This window comes from Ziziphus jujuba, chromosome 9 (genome assembly GCF_031755915.1).
Source record: "Ziziphus jujuba cultivar Dongzao chromosome 9, ASM3175591v1".
In the NCBI taxonomy this organism is placed as follows: Eukaryota; Viridiplantae; Streptophyta; class Magnoliopsida; order Rosales; family Rhamnaceae; genus Ziziphus; species Ziziphus jujuba.
The window spans coordinates 5,843,169-5,866,421 of record NC_083387.1 but is presented as its reverse complement, the minus strand read 5'-3'; the positions used below and the strand labels follow the sequence as shown (position 1 = coordinate 5,866,421).

Below are 23,253 nucleotides of genomic sequence, written 5' to 3'. Positions count from 1 at the left end.
AATTTCGTCGGTATATATATTGGAAGCATCAATAAAATTAGGTTGCATTATATTTGATTTGATTTGAGATCGTGACCTTCTCTCTACATATATGATTAAAAATCAAAAGCCCACAAATATTCAGAACTATCAATACCTTTCTCTAAATATATACTTTGATTCAACACCACAAAACTTTCATATAGTTTTTTGATTAGACAGATTAAGAGGGTGATGATTTATAATATATGTAAGGGAAGTCGGCTGCATAGCCTTGCAAAAATGACTTTCTGTATATATCTGATATTATTGGACACACATCAATTCTTTCATCAGAACCGTTCAACCATATAATACAATTTGAGATTAAATATTGAGATAGATATATGATTGCGAATGTGATGACAATGATGGAACTTGTTATCTAATTCTTCTTTTATTTATTTTTATTTTTATTTTTGGATTGAAAAGAAAGGATAAAGGGGTTGCATTGTTATTTTGAATGAAATAGGATAAAGGGTGTCAATTATAAGTTTTTTAGATAGGTCCTTTTGGCTTGATATGAGAACTCACATTCAAAATTATTAATACCAAGGAAAGTGATTTTGTTGCTACACTATTCTGAATGGACTTTAGCACTTAGATCGTGTAACATCTTTTTAGAAAATTGGAAAATTTAAATTGTAACTAAAGAAATTATTCACACATTATTATAAATCCATTTTTTACCACAGATTGTTTCCTATGGTACTAGTCTTCGTTTATAATTTCTTGCTAACTACTTCGAATTAAAAGTGTTTTGCAATGGTCCCCTAATTATTTTGGCAATCTTCCACGATCTAAAAAATATATATTAAAGCTATATAGAATAGAAAGCGAGCCAAGGACAATGAGAAACAGGCTTCATTTCATTCTCATCTTCTTAAAGCGTTGAAATTTTGGTTTCTTTCCTCTCCTATTGCAATTTGGCTACAAAACAAAATGTCAACCATTACCAAAATTTGTACCAATTAAAACTAGTTTGACTAAAACGTTTTCTTCAATATAAAAATATGCACAAAAGTCAGACTTTATGAATGTGGAATACAATGGACAAAGAAAAATAACAAAAATAAATAACATGATCAATATGAATAATTGGCCCCATTGCCAATGCTATTCACGGCCTGAAAAATGGACCCAACGTACCGTATAGGCGCATGATGCATGTGGGTATTATATGGTTCGGTGACTTCTGTCAAACCTCCAAATGTCTATGTGGGATTTGAGAGAGATGGAGGGGCCAAAAAAAAAAAAAAAAAAAAAAAAAAGAAAGAGAAAGAGAGAGAAATTAAAGGTAGGGGACCTTAACGATGGACCAAAAATCACAGTGCAAAAATGGCTTAGTCAGGTGAACCTTCAGGCCTACCCACATGGACCCATTTTGGAACGCTTTCCAAGTCTGTCTACAACTATCCCGTTTATATGCAACTCCAAACCAATTTTGTGGATAGGGCCCAATTTTGCAATTTTTTGGACCAAATATTAATTGCCACTTGTACGAACACTTGCCGACTGAGAGACCTTTAAAAGCTATTGGACAGCTAAAAAATTTGATCTAGTTTAATGGACTACACTTGTACCGGTTTTGCCCTTGTAGATATAGTTCATAGATAATGGTCCAGTATTGGTCTAATGGTCCAAGGTCTAGACCCTAGAGATCAAGACATTCTTGTGGTCGACGAGGTTATTGTGAAAGGCATTTCAGCTAGTCCCATGTGAAATACCTCATGGTTTCCAAGGTACTTGTGCTCTAAATTTCTGATCAAGATTGATTTGGTTCGAGGACCAAAAAATTAAAAAGATAAAAACCTTGCATTCATTTATTGTCCGAGTCAGTTATAGCTGTTCTTATTCAAGATTTATCTATTAGCATTATCTAGTTGATCCAATAAATATCCAATAAATATTGCAATTCAATTTCGAATTAGTTTAACCATTTATATTTTACATGCTAGTTTTCAAATGTTTTAAGACTGTAAAAAGAGTAATAATTTTTCTCACAGAACCGTGTTTAGATTTTTCTATTTTTCTCTTACTATTCCTTTCCAGGTGAATAGGAACAAAGACTCAAAAGGGCTGCGAATTGTTTCCTCTCATTGCACCGTCAAGTCAAGAAGCACAAGAATAATTATAATTGTAAACGAACCATCAAAATCAAATATGATTGCATATGACCAAAAATTTCTCAAAAATATTGTTTTTCTTGCTTACATATATTGTTTACTTTTGTACAACAAAAATTGACTGGCGAGTGCAATACCTCAGCCACCAAACAACGAAACAATAGTCTTCCTACCTCCCTAAAATTTGCTGCTCAAAATGGCATAACAAAAACACATTAAAAGAAAAAAAGAATACACACTCGAGATATACTGCTGCCCCTTGGATTTTCCAAAAACGAAAGAATTAATAAATAATTTTACAGCAGGGGCATAGGTACAGGATAAAATAGAGGAAAAGGGAAAAAAAGATTTACAATAACCAATGCAATTACTAAAGAATTACCGTCTATCTTTGACAAAACACAAGAAAAGCATAATAGAGCTTACAGCCTTAGTCTTGTAAAAATTGGAAGGCTGGATGCTCAATGAGTTCATCTGCTGGTTTGACATCTGAGAATTCCTTCTCTTGCATTGCAGTGGACAGGTCATCCACCGAGAAGGGAATGCTGTAAGAAGCACCGATTAGTTGCAATTCAAAATGCAATACATTTTTGTTAGTTTTTTGTTTTTCTTGGAACATCTACTATTGAGTTGACCGTATGAAGCATAACAAACAGTGTCATCAAAAGTAGGAGATTATTAGCATACGTATAAAAATACAGATTATATATATATATATATATGTGTGTCAACATATGTATATGATTGTAATACTGTTGATACAAGCATGCACACAGATCAATAATTATAAAACAGAAAATGAAGTAAGGCTTATTCTCAAAAAAATAAAAATAAAAACAATAATCTCAAATATCTATATAATTCATTGTCCTTTATATAGGTCTATCAATTACTCATGGCATCTCCTTTTCTAGCGTAACAAACAGAGCATTTATGACCAGAGAAAAAAGCTCACCTAGAATTGTCATCCAACAAAAAGGAATTGCTAACAGCATTGTTGGAGTCCTCTGTCATGAGTACTCTCATACCAGAAATGACCTGAAAAATGATAAAATATTGGTTGCTAAGCATTGAATTCGATGGGGAACATTGTGAATCTAAATACCACCGTAGATAAGAGATTGTTGTAAATTAACTTACATCTCCAGATACACTTCGTGTATTATAGTTGTCATCCCAGTACAGAGTGCATATTCTATACAGTTGCTGAACACTAAGGATCTGAAGAAACCAAATATGCAGTGTGTGAGAGAGAAACAGAGAGAAGGTGTGAATATGTTGTGTGCATATGTTTGAATGCGTGCAAATGTGCCACTTAAATTACTGAAGTTAAGCAAACATTAGAGGAATCCCGACCACCAAAATGCTACTTGGAGAAAAATAAACAAATACACACTAAACAGTTCATATTTTTGTACACATAGACAGGAACCCTAGGTAGGAATATGATATTATTTTGGACTACTGAAACTTTTTTCTCAATAATGCTTGAAAAAGGGCTACTAGCCTACTACTATGATGAATTAATAGTCCAACTCTAGCAGCACATAATTTATCTGCAAACGAACAAGAGATACTTACAGGGCACAGATCATTGGTGATTTCATCATACGAAATTCTATACTTCTGATGTATAACCTGCGGATTAAGAGTAGTGCAAATCAAGGAAGCTCGATGTCAGTACAAATACTGCTACACAAATGTGCTAACCACGTGTGTGTATGTGTGTGTGTGTGTGTGTGTGTGCGCGCGTGCAAGAGAGAGAGAGAGAGAGAGAGAGAGAGTCATCCTCATTAAAGATTTCCAAGCCTCTTTTATAGCACAAGCATAAATAGACCATTGTAATTCATTAACCAAAGAACAGAACTAAATATTCAAATAATGATTTTCCTGAACCTAATAACTTGTGCTCGAATACATTGCTAGCATAAAATATTCCAAAAGAATAAAACTAAGTGACCATCCATGGGAAACTATACTTCATCGCATGGAATTAAAACTACTCACATTTAATAATCAAGCAGCAATGCAGACACCAATGCAATAAAAGAAAGGAGAACACAATTATGTTTCAACAACTTAAAAAGAGATCAATAAGATAAAGTTTCAACAATTATGTTGTTTTGGAAACAGGTGAGTGGGAATGTGAGACAGATGTTATTCAACTATGACCATATAGACACCAATGCAATAAAAGAAAGGAGAACACAAACATACCAAGAAGCCAACAGCCTGCCTTATATGCTTTAGTTCATCCCAAGAAGAACCTGCATACTGCAAACCAAGAAATGAATGTAGAAGAACAAGTAAATGATCAAGTGCCCTGTAAATGATGGTAACGAATCATGAATGCAGACCAACATTGAACTTTCCAAATTTAAATTCAATAAGTTGTAAAAATAAATTACCTCTTCTTTTGCCTGGCAGCACCAGAGTTCCAACTCAGCTAGTCCAGCTTTCACATACTCTCCATTGCTGAATGTACAACATTCACGCCGTAGAAGAAGACTGCAAAAGCATCAAAAGTTCTGAAATAAGTCACCTTTACAGCATAATTTCATGAAATTGTGAAAAGGAAATGGTGATTACCTATTGAAGAGCTGCACATTAATATATGAGAAAGTCTGGGTGAAGATCTTCTGGACAAGAATAGGAGGCACCTGAATCCATTCCACCCACAACAAACATGATTATTAATGCTTCGAAATGAGGTCGAAATGTGTAGAATTATACAAGTTCAATGTTTTTAAGATATAATAAAATTTTCTCACAAAATTTTCTTTCAATGTGCTAAGGACAGTGCTAAGGTTTTCAATAATGGTCTGCCAGTGACTGGTAGGAGAATCCTTCCCAAACGAGCGCCCAGATCTTAGTACTCCTTTGGAGGTTCTTGGTGCCTAATTATCAGCAGAACAGGTTCCACATGAAACAATTTAAAATTTCAGAAGAAAAAGAAGAATGACACTTATGCAGAAGAACTCCCAAATGCCCAAAACTCACCAGAGAATCATTCAGTTATTCATACAAAAATGAAATACGAATATCAAAGACAATAAAAGTTTATCAATCCCCATTATCGTTGGATTAATTAAGAATTTCAGTGTACCTGGATACATAATGAAAGCAATGATGACAACTCCTTCTTCAAGTTATCTCGAATGATTCCGTATATTTTTTCCACGTAAGCTGTCAACTGCTGCTTGAAAAGCAATGCTGGGTACTTGGCCTCTACTTGGCGAACGACCTCAAATGCAGGTGCAGGAAGGTTTGCAGATGAAGGGGATGATCGAAAACCCTGCATGTAAATTACCAATTTACGAAATTAATATTACATTATACGCATTAAATCATGTCATAATTAAAGGAAAATCAGAGCATAAGAAGAGAAACATAATGTATTTTAGAAATCTAAATACCATAGTCATCCTCCCAAAGAGAGATGTTGGCTGGGGTGGTTTCCGATGTTGAGTTGCACCAGTGGCAGCAGCACCCTTCAAACTTCGTTGAAGTAAGAACAATAATGCAGATGTGTTTGATAACCAATAAGCCATGTGATCAAAGTTATCTTGATTCTGTAATTATGATCTTATTAGCAATCTTATCAGGAGCACAATATAAATAAGAAAACTCCAAAAAATATACATCAAACAGGCAGCTGCTAGCAACAGAGAGGTCCAGTTACCTCAATTTCAGAACCAATCATCTGAATGAGACGATCAAAAACACTAGTTCTTTCAGCCTCAAAAGATTTCCAATGAAGAAGACATTTGTATATGGTAAAGGCCGCAACAGGCTTTCCTTGGCTAAATCCTATGTTTTTCACAACACAGTTGATAAGAGCATCAACATTCTCCTGTAACAAAAGCAGAATGTGATGTTAAACATGGATGATCTACAATTCTTAACTGGGTGAAAATAATACAACAAGTTCATTTTAGCGTTTGGAGAAAATACATGTTGACGTTCAATGAGGGATCTCCGCAACTTGCTATCAGATTCAGTGCCAAACTTCTTGACTGGTGTGGTACTTTGTGGTTCCTGCAGATTCTACTCTTTTCAATGACCATAATGACATTGACAAGTATGATAATAATTTACTTTAAAATAAATATTTATATATATATATATATAACAAAAATGTCACAGCAGTAAATTACATTGGCCCTGTTCTCGTCAATCATGTGATGACCATTTTCCATACTCTGCAACAGAAAAAATACAAATTTTATTTACAATGAACAAGAAGGAGACAGTGATGGTTGGGGGATGCCCTGATATACACAGGTTGAAGCACTAAAGGATTACCGGAGTTACAGGAGTTGGCGGATGAGTTGGTGGATGCCCTGATGTATTTTTAACAGGTGTGTTTAATGATTGATGCCGAAGAATTTGGTTTTCAGATTCAATGTCAGAAAATTTTTCTTCAAGCCTGTTAATAGAAATAAGAACGATTGCAACAAAATAAATTAATGAAACTGGAAGGGGGAAGAGAGAGCAGACATGGCTAATTGCATTTTGAACAATATGCATGCAAAACATTCCAATTATTCTGTGTTCCATTCCAAGAAAAGAATTTTAATAGGACCTTTGCATGGCAGTCTTTAACTGAATGATTTTTGATTCAGCATCCAAAGCTTGCTTCAACCTTTCTTCACTAATTTTGTTAGCCTCTTCATACTTTTTCTCTGTTTCATCAATTTTCTTTTCCAGTGAACTCACCATAACCTGCACATATTTTATAAAGCAATATAACAGCCAATAGATATGCGCCCAATTTAACATGTCCTAAAAAAATAGATATGCACACAAGTTCTTGCAGACAGTAAATTCTACATTTTTGGCCTCCTCACCTTGAGTTTCTCGTTTTCACTGTTTAGTTTTTCCAACATTTCATGGTCAATAACTGGAATCTCCTGTATAATGGGGACTTTTTCTGCTGCTCTTCTTGCATCCTCACGCCCCTTCTCAAGCAGTGCCTTGGTTTCTTTAAACTGAATCTGCATCTCTTGCAAAGCAGACTGTAGCTTTTCATTTTCTTGTGTCTTAGCTTCTTCCAAGTCAGACTACATATAGCACACATGAAACTTATTATGTATGATAGTTACGCCTTAGCTTTTAAAACTCATTAGCATACATATACACAGGTGTATGAGTGTATGTGAAACTTATTATGTATAATAGTTACGTTTTAGCGTTTCATAATACTCATTAGTTATGTCTTAGGTTTTCATAATACTAAATTAGCACACATCGTGCATGCACATGTTTGTGTGTGTGTGTGTGTGTGTGTGTGTGTGTTTGTGAGCAAAATATTAAATTGAATTGACAGACAACAGCAAGGTATTGTAATAATTCACCCAGCCAAGAACATGAGTCAAAAAATAACAAAGAACATTTTGATAGAAAGAACTTAAGCTACCTAGCTGCAAGTCAGATAAACCCAACAAGCAATAACTTAGCAAACTCAAATGAACTCAACCATACCCTCATGCGTTTCTCCAATTGTAATCTCCATGTCAATTCTTCTACTTGTTTTTCCAATTTATTTTTCGCAGCTTGAAGAGCTCCAGTTTCCTTAGCAGCCTGTCAAAGAAGAAAATGTTAGATGAAAATTAAATATATATTATTGTTATAAAAATAATAATAGCAGATATATGCCAAAATACTTTTTCTTTGAAAAAAATTTAACATTGTAGACCCCATTAACATGATGCTGCTCTAAGAGTTGCAACCATTAATGGCAACTGATCAATGAAGCAGTATTTCTCTTTCCAATATAATTTGCTGTTGAATTAAGTAACCCCAAAAAGCAAAGATAAACTTTTGTTCCAGTTCTAGTAGTAGGGAATTCAAATAACTACAAAACGTTTATGAGTGTACTATCCTAATTTAAAACGAAAACAAGTTCTGATTGCATTATCTTGTGAAAATTGAAGCAATATGGGATATGTGGTCTCAAGTATGATGGAGAAAAAATAAGTTAGCGAGGAAAATGGATGCAGGTGAGACCCATGACAAACCGAGGAGAGTTATGCTAAGTATCTTTAGTCAGAGGATGCAAAAGTATGAAGCTAGTGTGTGCATGTGTTTGAGCACATGAGAGAGAGAGAGAGAGAGAGAGTAAAAAAGAGCCGGAGTCCATGTTACTGTAGGGAGTATGGTAGTGAAAGATGAAACTTAACAGTGGTGATGAAAAAATGTTAATGGGGTCTCAAATAGAAGTAAACTAATGTATTCACTTTCCATAACCAGGAAGATAGAAGGGTGATATTTGACTATGGAGATGATGCGCATGGCTAAGATGCAAATTGATTAGGGATTATTAACTAATCTGGATCAGCATTACAAATAACTTAGTACAGAGGTCAAGCAAGTTGCAGTTTTTGGTAAATGCCAACCTTTGTTGTACTCCAGACACCAAATTAAAAAATTATTAACCTCTCCAAAGATTGTGTTGAAGAACTTAGGGCTACAAGAACTATGTAATCCATTTTATAAGAAATTATACCAATAAACTTGACACTTCCCCCAGGTTGTCCTACAGCATTAAATATGATGAAAGGAGGCATAGAGGAAAATAAAGAAAGATTATCACCATCTTAAGCTTCCGCAATTCTTTACGAGCAACTCTTCCTCTCCATGCACACTGTGTGGTAATTGCTGCTTTCTTTATCTCCACATAGTGCAGTCGTGCCAAGTATCTGCGACATTGGCTCTGCAGCAAATAACCAAAATATACAAATACCCGGAGAATATTAAGTGAGAGTTTGAACCATTTAAGCAACAGAAAGGCATGGGAGTTGTTTAGCCAACGGCAGACAAAATGTTCAAGGTGATATAATTGAAATCTCAAGAAAGTATTTTCCATGTTACAGAAAATAATGGTTTTACCTGGATGATAATTGCTGCTCGAGTTTGCCTCCTGAAGCGTAACTCATTGCGAGCAGCCATACCACGCATACCTGTCTGAACGGAAACGGCTGAGCAATGTATTTCCCTGTAGGCTTTTCTAGCAGTATACATGCGCCAATCTCTCTGGATCATCAGTGAGGAAGCTTCTCTGCGCATGCCCTCATAAACTTGCCGTGCAAGTTGTCCTGCTCATAGATCAAAATGTAAAAGAAGAATCTCTCACAAGCAATACAGAGGCATCTCAATGCCATTGTAGTTAGTACTGATATATAAGTTAGAAGCTCCATAAATAATAAAATTGCATACCTCTACAAGCAGATTGAATCTGAATTGCAGACCGACGCAGCAAGACAAAACTTTTCCGAGCCAAGTAAGACCGAATTTTCCTCTGAATAATACTAGCTGACTTTCCTAAAACTTCACTTCTACGTGTATCCAGCTCTGCCATTTGGCCAGCCCTAAGAAAAACCTTTGTTTTGCCAATCTGAAAAACATGAATAGAACAAATGAGATGAAGAACCTTTGCACAGCAGAAAAGTATGACATACAATATGAATAAACAGTTTCAATAGATTAGATAAACAATTATAGCTGGAATTAGATATGTTTGCTGGTACAGCACAAAGTTTGTAAGAAAGAAACCAAAACATGGTTCAAGTTCCAAGCATAAATCATACAAACACATCAAACGACAAACCCCAACAAAGAAACCAAAAGGTGAAGGCAAAAAAATTTAAAACGTTGTATAAGAAGCTCACTAAGAAATAAGAAGATACTATTCCAACTAGAAATACGAAGGCACAAAGTCAACAGAACGAAGAGATATTAGAAAGTAATTATGTCAATGTATCATGGAGGCCAAATCAGCTTCTCTTAGTTCCTTCCTGGACATCCCTTGCATTCCTACTCATTGAGTTTCTTTAAGAAAAATTAAAGAAAGAGGCAAATAAATACAAAAGAAAACACTGTTTTCTGCTTCTTGTTCTATTTAATAATGAAATTGCTAAAATAATGTAATTAAAAAAATCCAATAGGTTGAAATTTGAAAACGTGGTATCTATTTCCATCTTCAGCTTATACAAAATAAGGTAAAAAGAAACTGCACCCTGATAAAATTTCAAATGAGTGCAAAGTAATTAAACTCAATACACGCTGAGCAATATACAGAAAACTCTTGAGCTCATATGATCCTTTAACAGGGCAACAGAATCACATTGCATAAAAAGATGTATCTGAAAACAAAGCCGGTGAAAGTTTCTCATTATGTCTCAAAGCATACATGCAATATGATAAAGTTAATGCATCCTGCATCTAAAGTCCTGTTCTAGCCAGAATAAATGAATAACGAAAAGTGCAATTGCAAAAAGGGCATATGAAAACAGTAGAATTCCAATCTGTGAATAATGATATCAGCCACTGAATTATTACCTGATAGCCTTCAAGTCCCACCTTCTCTAGAAGACTCTTGCATGCTGCCACTTCATCAGAGCTAACATGATATATATCAAGAAAAAAGTAAGACACTTCAATGACCACAAGGCACAATATCTTACAGCTAAGAACACAAATACCTCCCATCCAAAACTTCAGGTGCAAGAAGACCAAATCGATCAACAAATTCATCGAAAGTTTTTCTTGTAGGATATCCAGCACAACTTATCCTGATTGCTTCCATGACACCCTGCAAAGATAATAAAGCAAGTTATAACAATGATTTAACAAATAACCAAAAAGAAGATGTCAACACCCTTACCCCACATCGTAATTGCTGCAGAACATTTTTGTTCTCGAAGATTGCTGGTTTAAGAAGGTTATTAGGTTTCACGCAGCGAATGTAATGTGGCTCTGTAGCACTTAGAGTTTCAAGCAATTGTTGCAGTTGTTGCTGCATAACATGCAAAAGAGGTTCACAAATGCTAAATGCCATACCTTTAAGCCAGTTTATTACTTTCCAAGAAGAATAAAATAATCAAACCTTAAAACGAGAACCTATTGAAGAGAACTTTGATGTTTTTGATGAATCCTCAGCTGAAGGAGGAAATAATCCTGACACAAAGGAGCATTTGGAAGCACCTAAGAGTGCTTGATGCTCAGCAATCACATAGTCTTTGTTCTTGTCCAAGAACAAGTCAGTTTGATAAGTGACCTGTAAATTATGTTAAATACATTATATGCAATATTCATATTAGATGTATTTATTCACTAATAAAATTTAAAATGCACAGTAAGCTAAATTCTGAAAATATTCACAAATAAAGCCTACTTACATCACCAGCATAATGTACAATTGTGAAGTCAGTACGTGACAATTTTGGTTTGCTAAAGCGCTTGTGATTTTTGAATGTCTGGTACAGCTTTTGGGCAAATGTTTCATGTGTTGATCTTGGAAACATACTAAATACACAAACCTCGGTTATCTTAACACCAGAGCGGACAAATTAAGTATACAAGAGTAGCAAACCAACTAAACAATGATGAATTGTTCATAAAACACAAAAAGAAACACAAACAGCAGAACTCCCTAGTGTTGCACTTACCAAGCTTCATCCAGAAGAGCAATTATGCCACCAGGTTTCTGAAATTTAATTTGAAAAAATGAAAATAAAAATAAAAAATCTGAACGTGAATGAAAATACAACCTATGTTACAACACAACAGGAGACACTTCATCAGCTTCTGATAAAAATTCAACATGGACTTTCAACAACGAGCATCAGAAAGGACTATAAACAAATCAACCACTGGCTGTAACCAAAGACACAACCTATGTTGCTTTAACATCAGATTTTATTATCTTTTCAATGTTATTCCACATGCTTGGAGTGTCCAATAGCCACAACCTTAAGTGCGCAAGTATGGAACATGGTATAGGGAGGTAAATGAAGAGGTTGGGTAGCACAGGATACAGCTGATGAAATATCTAAAGAAAGCTGGGAAAGACATATACATGTTAAACGGCACCAACCTTTTCAATGAGGTCTAGGATATCTTGATTATCAACAAATTCAATGTAACTCCAATCAATTTCTTCCTTTGAATACTCCTCTTGCTCCATTTTGAAAACGTGCTGCACAAACAGCAATAATATAATACAAGACCGAAGAAATACCAAGGATATCAATGAAAATAGACATGTCCTTCACAAACATACCTGATTAAAATGTTGCTGTAGTTTCTCATTCGTCAAATTGATGCAAAATTGCTCAAAGCTGCAAATCCAGAAGTAAATAATCATTAAATGAAGAACCCAACAAGCCAGCCAAAAGAAAAGGTATCACATTAGATTAATGTAAATATATCAATTGTATAGTTTTTTAGATAGCAGAGACAACATTTGCAGCCATAATATATTTTACTTCCTAAAAACTCTAGGCCATCTTCAAGAAGGAGATCAGACATGCAATTTTACACAGATTTATGCTTATACTAGTACATTCCTACAGGTTAAGTAACCTACAATGTCAAGTACGCTCACCACATTATGCAATCCATATAGAAATAGTGTTAAAAACAATGGATAACAGATAGTAATGTTCCAACCATTGCACAGTAAAACCATGCATATGGATTACATATAGATATTAGACATTAGAGGTCATATTACAGAAATGTCACATTGCAGACAATAAAAAGAAATAAAGTTTTCTTTACATAATAGATAGGCACATGGTCTGTTCATTAATTGGGAAAACAATATATCAACTCAAGGCAACCATAGAATGGCTTACATAAATATAACCACAAATAAATATTAGTATCTCTGTCTTATTGGTAAACATCCCAGCACTGTCTCAAAGCTAAGAAACAAAATATACTGTCAAAGAAACCAGAATGGAGTACCTCTAGTATAGAAACTAGAACTCACTTAATAGCTATGTCCTTTCTATACCACATATGGAGATGTACTTAAAGGTGAAAAATCAAAAGCAATGTATTTAAAGGTGAAAAATTAAAACCAATCCATCTAACCTTTGCCAGGAAAGGTTTAAACATCATGAAGCATACTAGTCCACAAAAAATAAAAAAATAAAAAAAATAAGGGAATAGGACAAAGGAAGGGAAAGTGATAAACATGGATACAAAAGTAATATGTCAATTCTCGTCAATTGCTTATGCATCACAAACAAGTTAAATGGCAATATGCACCTCCTAAGTGAACTGTAACGAGTCAATAAAAGCAGGATGCATCATTGACTAAGCATGGACTATTCAATAAGCTTAACGTGCCCCCACACTTCCATTTAAGGACCAAAAGACCATTAAGGAAAATGAAAGGCATTTTCCATCAGTTCACTAGTCAATTATTAAACAAAAGGCATACCGGTTAAGCACCTGTTTGTCTTGAAACTCTCAAACCCATAAATATCCAGAACACCAATCAGGAACTTCGAATCAGGGTCTTGACCAATTGAACTATTAATCTTTTCAACAAGCCTGCAGAAAGAAAAATTGAAGTTATTGAGCAATATGGAGAAACACCAAATCAATCAGCCTGAGAAAGTAAAGAAAAAACTGTAAAATTAATATAACCGAGACCACTACTGCAATATATTAAATCAAAAGTTTGATTGGAGTTTGACAATACTAAGACTTACCAGTCAAACAACCTCGAGTACACAACTTTAGCCAATGCATCTCTACTTACAACTGCAGAATCTGGATCCAGCCACTTTGTAATTGTTTCATCTCGAGTGACGATAACACGTTTACAAAGAGAATCTTCTAGTGCCTTCGCATCACACCTGATCAAAACATATGAATTGAGAAGTTTAGTTTTCTTAACTTATCATAGCACATGCAGAAATGTCAATGTAAAAGTAAAATTACATGAGCAGCTCAGCAGCAGTTCTCAAGTGGAACCAAGATTTTTCATCTTTTGGCACAGATGAGTCTATTTCCTTCCCTTTTGAAAATTCGATGTTACCAAGATGCAGAATTGCAGCCACGACTTGAAATATTGCATCCTGGATTAAAAGCAAACAGATAAAATTCAAGCATAGGTACACTAAGATTCTAGCTTTCAGTTGAACCAACTATAACTGTATACCTGCTCAGCAGAACTAATTCCAACGATATCCATTGCTCTTCTTGTTTCAATGTATTCTTTAGTGTCATCAACACCATCCAACTTATAGCAATTTGATTGGTTCAAATAATGAAATGTACTAGGCGGTCCCAATTTGTACTTCTGAACATCCTGCAGATGGAAAAAGAGAAGAACCATTGATGCTTATGTATCCAACATAAAGAGTTAAAGGTGTTTTTTCTTCTGCTTGGATACATATTTCTCCATTTTGAGAATCAAAGAAAGCATGATTGCTTCATACTTATATTGGAAATTAGTGTCCAACATCCATTTCTAGCAAGAAATAACAAAAATATCATTCATTTTTTTAAAATTTATACTTAACGTTTTAGGTTTGGACAAAAATTATAACATGTTATCGAGGAGATAAATAAGGCAGTGGGAAAGGGAGCATCAGACAAACATGTGTTGACTGAAAAGAAAGCAGTCCAATTGCCATTAAACACTATGAATGATTTGAACTAAAATATCTCAGGTCCCAACTTCCTTGTCCACCTCTAATACCTTCAAGCCCCATTTCTTCCAGACAATACATAACAAATTCTTGTTGGACCTTATAAAACAATAATTTAAAACAGGCTATTGAGCCATGATAATAAAAGAAAATATGGGAAAACAAGACCAAATTCAATGGAAGCTAAAATACATATACAAAAGAAGTAACATCCAAAAAAAAATATAGAGTAAGAAAAGTTAACAAAGGATCTTTTCACTACTGGAATCCACATCATAAATTCTAATTTTAATCCAATATGCTACAATCATAAAGCAGTCAAAAATATTTACCAATCTAAAAAAAAATGAAACTTTCAACAAGAAGTTAAGGTCAAATGCTCAGCATGAATGGTCCTAATTCTTTTAATGAAGCAGATCATGGTGAACCAATCAATGATCCAATACCTCTTGTGGTGCAGAACAAAGCATGTAGAAACAGTGATAGTTTCTCTCGGGATCAGAAACCTGACAAACACGTGATCTTTCAAGCAAATAAGTCCTTATGGCAGCTCCCGAGATTCTGCCCCCCCGATCAAATTGTATTTCCACGAATTTACCAAAACGACTGGAAGCAACCAAGACATTGAAATGAAAGGAATCCAAGACATAAATTTTGTGATATAAGCAAGATGATCCTTTTAGATAAAGGTTCTAATACCTTGAATTATTATTTCTAACAGTCTTTGCATTGCCAAATGCTTCAAGAACAGGGTTAGACTGCAAATCAGACACAAAAAAAGCAAATATTCCCGATTTAAAAATAAATAAATAAATAAATCAAAAGAGTAACTATAGGCTAGAAAATAAAGGAAAAATTAAATCAGATTTTAATATGTTAATCACGCAAATTTTTATTTCAAAACAAAAGTACCTCCAGGACTTGCTGCTCAACAGTCCTCCCCTCAGCAGCAGCTCTCCCTCCCATGTATGCAAGATAGCGCATAAGCAATTTTGTGCTTTCTGTTTTACCTGCCCCACTTTCACCACTAACCAATATTGACTGACTAATTCCCTCATTCATCATGAGTCTACAACAATGGAAACAGTGTTTTTTATGTACACAGGTAAACGAATCAAGTGAAGAAGATGCAACAATAATTTAAAATATTCATATACCTATACGCAGCATCTGCAACGGCAAAAGGATGTGGACTCAGCTCACCAAAGGCTGCCCCTTTATATTGTTGCATCATATGGCTATCATAGAGGTGGGGTAGTCTCGTAAAAGGGTTCACAGCAATCAAAATATTCCCTGTATAAGTCTGAAGATGTATATTGTATAAGACCACCACGGAACATGCATTGGTTATTTATTTGGAAAGAGACAACAAAAACATGTTCCAACCAGCATCTATTACTCAGAATACGGCCATAATACAACCCCACATCCCCCCCACACACCCCCCCCCTTTCTCTTCCTTCTCCACCCACCCAACCGGAAAGAATGAATTAACAGAACAAAGGCAAAAACAGTTTGACAATCTAAATAATGAAACATGGGCAAAATGTTGAAGGGTGAATGAAATCTAATTTGTAAGTCCTTACATATATTTCATTGATATCATATCTTGATCTTAAGTTATCTAGAACTCCTGGTTCATGCAAATAAGCCAGCTTCGTCATATCATCCACTCCACAGGGTGGGGCTTCCGCATCTTTGGGATAAACATTTGAAGCTTTAACAACAACCTAGAATGTTCCAAAATCAGAAATTATACTTATTTCCAGAACAGGAAATGAACAAAATCAAAGGTGAGAGCACCCACCGTTTTCCCCGAAGTGCAGAGGACCTTAATCTCTTCCCCCTTAACTGCCACAACTTCACCGTCTAGCCAAGCTGCATCAGGATCCTCTACCCAGACAAGAGACCCAACCACAAAACTAACACTAGCAGCCTGCAAAGCAGAATTTCATAGTTGAATATTTCGAACAACTTGAATCAAAAATTGAAAATGTCTACCACCACATTTGAGAAAAATGCACAAGGTCCCTATTGTTCAAATTCCTACACTATCAAGATGCTTAGCAAACTCCAAAACACATCATTATGTATTGTATGATAAAATCAATGCCAAGAATGGAGGAGGCACAACTATATTATATTGATTCGTAACTTCAACTTCTGTTGGTGAGCATATTTCACATTGGAGAAATAGAAGCGCAGGTAGGAGAGTAAAATAGATGTTATTCCCACTGGAAATTGCCAAAGAAAATGCTAGCTTTTGTATATTCTTACCAATTCAACTGTCCTGATTGTCAAATAATATTTAAGGCCTGTATTAGTTTGCTAAAAAGTGGAACCAGGGTTTGAGTCGTTGCACAGCACTAAATACGTGCTAGAATTATGAAATTCGAAAATGATGATTCCAAAAGCCAGAGTTATTATATGTGGACTAGGAGTTTATGTTAAAATTCAAACTCAAGCTAACATTTTTCCATACGCAAAGCTACCCACTACTAGCAACCTACGATACAACTACAAATAATGACTTAAAATTTCAAAGGCGAACCAAATGTCAGACTGGCGCTAATAAAACTTTTCTATAAATGAAATCACTGATCTTTATAGCATTGCCACAAGGTTATAGCTCATAAAGATAAAGTCCTACATGGTTTAATGGTAAATTATTATTGGCATCTCCTTGATTAGAAAATGTAGACGAATCCAAATACGATCAGAACTCAAATCACGAAACCAGATATAAAAAAACCATGAAAATGACAACAAATTATCGATTTTTGCCACAGACTTAGCACGGATCAGTTCATCCAAACAGTAAACTAACAAAACATAAATAATTCCAATCAAAATTATGAACAAATCTCATTATAAAGAATAAGCCCCTAAAAGTTCAAATGAATAAGGAATAAAAAAATAAAAATAAAATAAAAACAGATACCATTTCACACAGAATTTTTGATCGGATCAGAAACAACGGCTGCTTTTGGATCTACTTCGAAATCTTCCAAGAACGATCATCCAAAGTTAGAAGCAACGATTTTTACGAACTCCTCCTCCTTCAAACAAATCCAAAAACCAAAAAAATAAAAAGTAAAAATGAAATGAACAAATTATCAAGAACTGAGAAGAAGCTTAAGCCCTTCCAACAACCGAAGAGATTAAGCCCCCCCTCTATCTCTCTCTCTCTCTCTCTCTCTCTCTCTCTCTGTGTTATGCCGCGGAAGCAGATTTGGTATATTGTCTTTGCGCTGGAGAGCTTTTGTTTTCCCAAAAAAAAAAAAAAAAAAAAAAAGGAAGAAAGAAAAAAAGAAAAAAATTCTTTCTGTTTTTCTCTGTTTTTTTACTTCCTCGGCTTAGCCACCGTCAATGGCAGTTCTAATTGGTCTTTTCTGATGCTGCAATTGTGGGGTTTAGTCAATTGATTGTAAAATTAAAACGTCTATTAGAATGGCTGGGTTTCCGAAACTACCCTTCTAGTCCACGGAAATTGCGGAACCTTTTGATGACAACTCAGACACGGTCACAGCGCCTGTCTGAATCTTTAAAAATCTCAAATCCGACCCCGTTAAAAAACAAAGGAGAAAAAAAAAAAAAAAAAAAGAGACACAGTCATAGATCTTAGGAAAGACCCTAGAGTAGATTCTACGCCGTTATTAACGGTCACTGACTCACTGTTTACAAAATTTCAAAATTTAGAAGTGCCAAAATATAGTCATTATATTTATATATATTACAAATTTCAAAATTAAAAAGTGCCAAATTCCCGTGAATATGTCACTGTTTAGTCGGAGTAAAATTGTGGGCATTGGCAATCCCCATATTATACCTTTTTTTCTTTTTTTCTTGCCTTAAATTTAATTTCATATATTTACATGTTTTGCCGTCTCGTTTTCGGAAATTGACTGTCAATAGACTGCCGTCATGTCCCATCTACTTGTGGCCATAATCCCAAAAACATATATGTATTTTAATTAACAAAAATTTTATTGCAAAAAAAATAACAAATAACAAAATTTTATTTTATTACCAAAAAAAAAATTATTATTTTATATTTATTTTTATTTTTTTTGGGTAAAGATGTTTCATATTAAACATATATTCAATATTTTATCGTATATATTATATTTTTAAAGAATTATATTATAATATAGCTAAAAAATATATATATATATATATATATTTTTTTTTACGTCTATGGAAAAATAACTTAGTAACTTGTACTTATGTAATATGGACTTGAGAAAATTAGTACATATATACCAACTAATATCTCCTTTCTACTTCAAGTATTAATTATTATTGTTTAAAAAAAAATATTAAATATTATCTGTTTCAAAAAATATATTAATTATTATCTAAGTTTCCATAATTTACATTTAATACTTGTTTCATCAGTGGTGAGATTTAGCAAGGACCTTGTCCTATAGAACTGTCATCCTGTATTTGGTAGGGATTTTTTTTTTTTTTTTCCCTGGGAGTTCTGCAAGATCAATTTATAGTAAATATTTTAAAATATATATATATAGTAAATATTTGTTCGAAGCTTGTTCTATATGTCTTTCATTTTACAATGATTTATTTATGTTGTACGTGTTGTCCATCATTTACTCTGATATATATATATATATATATATATATATATATTTAAAAAAAAAAAAAAAACAGTCTCATATGTTTGCTACTATGTATATATATTGTTTTAGATAAATGTTTGCCGTAGTAGTAGTGGAATATGTGTTAATTTTAACTTTATACAATAGGTTGAATTTTTTAAAGTAATTAGCACTTCTTAAAATAACGATAATTATAATTATAAAAAAATATTGAGGAAGGTAAAAAGAGAAAAGGCGGGAGAAGATGCAAATGATGGCCTGTGGCCTTTATGCCATCTCTGAGCACAAAGGCCCACACTTATTATTTGTGTGGTACCCAAGAATGAAAGCAACACAACCAAATTAACAACATTAAAATATCTTGTGATGTTATCATATCACAATTTGATTTAAACTGTCTATTCGACTCGAATTTGGGGAACCATCTCGTCTTTTTTTTTTTTTTTTTTAATATTGTTAATTACTTAAATTATCATAAATCTTATTGGAGAAAACCCAAATGGATGGAAATACATGAGAATGAGTTTTGAGTTTATCATTGTTAGTCCTATATCCCTTTCTTAATTTATCTTCTATACGTTAACCTTTATCCTTTTTCCAAATGAGGTGGAATTCCCTATTAAAGTTTTGTTTTAAAAAAAATTGATATTTATTATTTGTGATCGGTATATATTTTGACAATTTAAATAATGTTTATTTTATTATAATAAAAATTAATGGATGGTTAAATGTAATCAGTTAACAATTGTTATGTTATAAATGGTTTCGTTGGGAATAAATAATAAAATTCAAATATATATATATATTTTTTAAAAAATACTTTCCTAAAAAATATATATATATATAATAAATTTTCACATTAAATTGAAGACTGTATTTATACAAATATATGGAAAATATAGTGTGTCCCCATCTCATTGCTAGCCATTTTGCTCATATTTGTCCTGCTCTCCTAATATGAACCCGAAGTTAAGGCGGGCCTGCAGGGATCCAGCCTTAAGAGGTAAGGCAACGGAATTAGCAAACCTAAATTTTTAATTGGGTGAACAACGATTTTATGGTAACTTCATGGACCACGAACTTTCTGTTCGATGCCAAAACGCAAAACTGAGAGTAGCATCACCTGTCGTTTTTCTTGATCTCAATTGGCCCAGATTCCCAGATTCTATAGCATTTTCATTGGCTTCAAGTTGTAATTATCTTCCAATAATGTGGATATGTTTGAGAAAATACCATAATTCGCTTTTTTAAAATATATATATATATATATATATGTAATTGTTCATATTAAATTCTTTTTTTTTTCTTTTTTTTTTTTTTTAAATTAGACAACATGGGCAGGCAAGCATTGCATCAACACTGCTTCGCTTTCACAAGTAGGCAATACATGTCAAAGAGTTTACACGGTCTCAAAGAAGATAATAATCGATACCCAATGATAATGTGCCACGTATCAAACAGGTATATTCCGGTAATTTTATTCCGTTGCTTCTCTTCTATTTTATTGGCTTTTGGTATGCCACGTTGGCTTTGTATTTCTGGGTCCTACTAAACATCCTCGATTAAGTTTGGCAGCATTTTAGAATGTGTGAAAATTAAAAACAAATTACCACGCGCCTTCGGCATGTGGGATGTAATAATTCAGTTGCCTGGTTACGGATTCACTTGCCAGGAACCAATGAACGAAATGCGTGAAGTTCGTGCGCGTGCGGTTTGACTGAATCTATCAGATCGCACTTTACGTTCACATTGAGGTTTCGCGCGTCAACACACCGCTTTTTACAATTTTGACGCGTTTTTCTTTCCACCGAGAACATGGCATCATTGTAAATTTGTATGGGGAATCGAAAACAACGGTCTGGATCTCAAGAGACAAGTTCGGTGCGATTCTAGCCGTTGATTGTACTCTCTTTTTTTTTTTTCTTTTGTTTTTCCTTTTTGGTTGGTTTCATCATTAAGAAATTAAAAGAAATTGCTTTTTGACGGAAAAATAAATTGCTTTCTTCGATAATTGATTTTTGCCTGTGCAAAAAGTAGATAACCGCTGTGTTAATATGGAAAATCAAGATCTAACCTCTCATGTCAACGACTGAGAACGTCGAGATCTAAAAATTTGTTCTCTTGCTTAAACTTTTTTTTTTTTTTTTCCTTTTTTATATTGCTCTATTATATAGTCTCGAGCTTTATAACATAAAGGAAAACTTTCTATAAACGTGGGTCCATGAACTACTTTTATATATTTGTTAAAAAGTTGGCATCGCTTTTTATTTGTACAAATTTCAAATTTAAATTGGTTTCCAACTAGCTAAAAACTTTACAAACCATTCAATTAACAGAGTCTGATGGAATAGAAAACTTCAAGGTGTAAATGGTAAAAATCCATTAAAAATGCATATTCTCGAAGTTATATTAAATGCATGCAAATATTTGGCTTAGAGGTGATATTTATTTATCACCTTTACTGATCTTCGGTTTGTATTATAAGTTTTAATTAAAATATTTAATTTTATTATTTTTATTTTAAAATTTAATTTTTTATTTAATCATTTAAATTGTTATTTTATATGTAAATTTCATTGACAATTCAAACAATAATGATAATTAGTAATTTTTTTATTATAAATCAATATACAATAATTTTCTAGTTGAAATTTTAACCTTATTAAATCAAATATTTTTAAATGACAAAGGTTAAAAATTACCAGATTTTATTTAAAATTTTAATTAAAATTTAAATATTAATTATCAATTTATTCAATAAATTAAATTTTTATTGTACAAGCATTTTGATTTAATTAAATCAATAATTTTCTAATAAAAACTTACTATATCTATATATTTTCTTCAACAAGGTATAATAGAAATATACCCGATAAGGCATATATTTCAACTTCGAAATTAAGCTTCTTCTTTTTTTTTTTTTTTTTGAATAACTTGGAAAATAGTTTTGGATTATCATTTTTTGGTTTTGAATATTTATTTTACTCCTTTTTTCTATGAATAAATATTTAATTTATACTTGTCTGTTGTACAGTAATATTTTATTGTACAACAAAACGTCCAGTGCTATCAATTGTTCAATTTTTGCTGTTTTCCTTCTTCCCCTTTTTAATTTCCCAAAAACAGAACAGAGCTCAATAATCTATTCGACAATTCCTTATCCACAAATTGATGGAAAATATATATATATATATATATATATGAAATGGAAATTAAGGAGAAAACTTAACAATTTTAATGTACCCAGTAGCCGCCAATATTTGGCATCCCAATTCCCAACGAATGCCAAACCCACTGACTTGGTATGCACCTTGTTGTTTTTGAACTCTCTTCATGATTTTCAACTATGGAACACGGTTGCCATATATGAATAGATATTTTTTATATTATATATATATTTTTGATAATAAAGTAGGGGATTTTAACTCAAATTACTATAAGGAGGAAACTTTTGGAGATGCCTGATAGGTATATAGAGAATAATTTATTTATTTTCTGTGATACTTACTATTAATTATTTGCCTTTTAAGCAGATAATAAAATGGTTAATGGATCTTATATTTGGCATGTGCTATTTGTTTTGTTTGGATCACACTTTAAAGTGCCATTTGGATAATCCTTTTCGGCGTTGCAACATAACATTAACCTCCTTTCTTTGAATTATTTCCAAAAAACTAAACACAAATATTTGAAAACCAGGTTAAGTTGCTGTATGCGCTCGACAATCGATACAAGACTTTCACAAAGCCTGTTTTATGGATTTTCAAGTGTCCAAACATAAGATGGGCTTAAGTCCAAGACCCCAAAAAAAAAGAATTGTAAGATGGACCCGTTTTGGGCTTCACATTGACTAATACGGATCCCAATGTTGTGGGTGGCTTTGGAATTGGGTCGTTGTAGACACATTGCTACGGGTTTGGAATAATCAAAAGCGTTTCCATCATGAACCTAATTTTTGACAACCATAATTTCTTTTATATTTTGTAGTCTTCATAATAAAAGCAATATCAACACGTAAATTGTTTAAAACATGCATGGGTT

At 33.4% G+C, this 23,253-nt stretch overlaps 1 protein-coding gene across 2 annotated transcripts; it reads right to left on the bottom strand.

The window, feature by feature from the left end:
• Positions 1-2,155: 2,155 nt before the first annotated feature.
• LOC107426461 (myosin-6) lies at positions 2,156-18,007 on the bottom strand. 2 transcript variants are annotated; one of them, XM_048480673.2, is made up of 39 exons: positions 17,538-18,007; positions 16,404-16,532; positions 16,183-16,326; positions 15,754-15,899; positions 15,509-15,665; positions 15,296-15,354; positions 15,043-15,202; positions 14,104-14,253; positions 13,884-14,020; positions 13,652-13,798; positions 13,389-13,490; positions 12,208-12,265; positions 12,022-12,123; positions 11,594-11,631; positions 11,324-11,450; positions 11,032-11,202; positions 10,810-10,941; positions 10,628-10,737; positions 10,485-10,545; positions 9,363-9,540; positions 9,036-9,241; positions 8,740-8,859; positions 7,629-7,727; positions 6,995-7,207; positions 6,730-6,869; positions 6,450-6,573; positions 6,302-6,346; positions 6,099-6,191; positions 5,827-5,997; positions 5,561-5,716; positions 5,251-5,439; positions 4,916-5,041; positions 4,734-4,804; positions 4,553-4,652; positions 4,362-4,418; positions 3,726-3,782; positions 3,285-3,365; positions 3,100-3,182; positions 2,156-2,689 (listed from the first exon to the last, which is right to left on the bottom strand). In XM_048480673.2, the coding sequence occupies exons 1-39, from the start codon at positions 17,538-17,540 to the stop codon at positions 2,575-2,577; spliced, it is 4,557 nt and encodes a 1,518-aa protein (XP_048336630.2). In that variant the 5' UTR covers positions 17,541-18,007; the 3' UTR covers positions 2,156-2,574. The 2 variants fall into 2 exon arrangements, with proteins under 2 accessions (XP_048336630.2, XP_015892138.2); XM_016036652.4 differs by having other exon boundaries at positions 6,099-6,182; positions 17,538-18,005.
• Between the last annotated feature and the right edge of the window lie 5,246 nt (positions 18,008-23,253).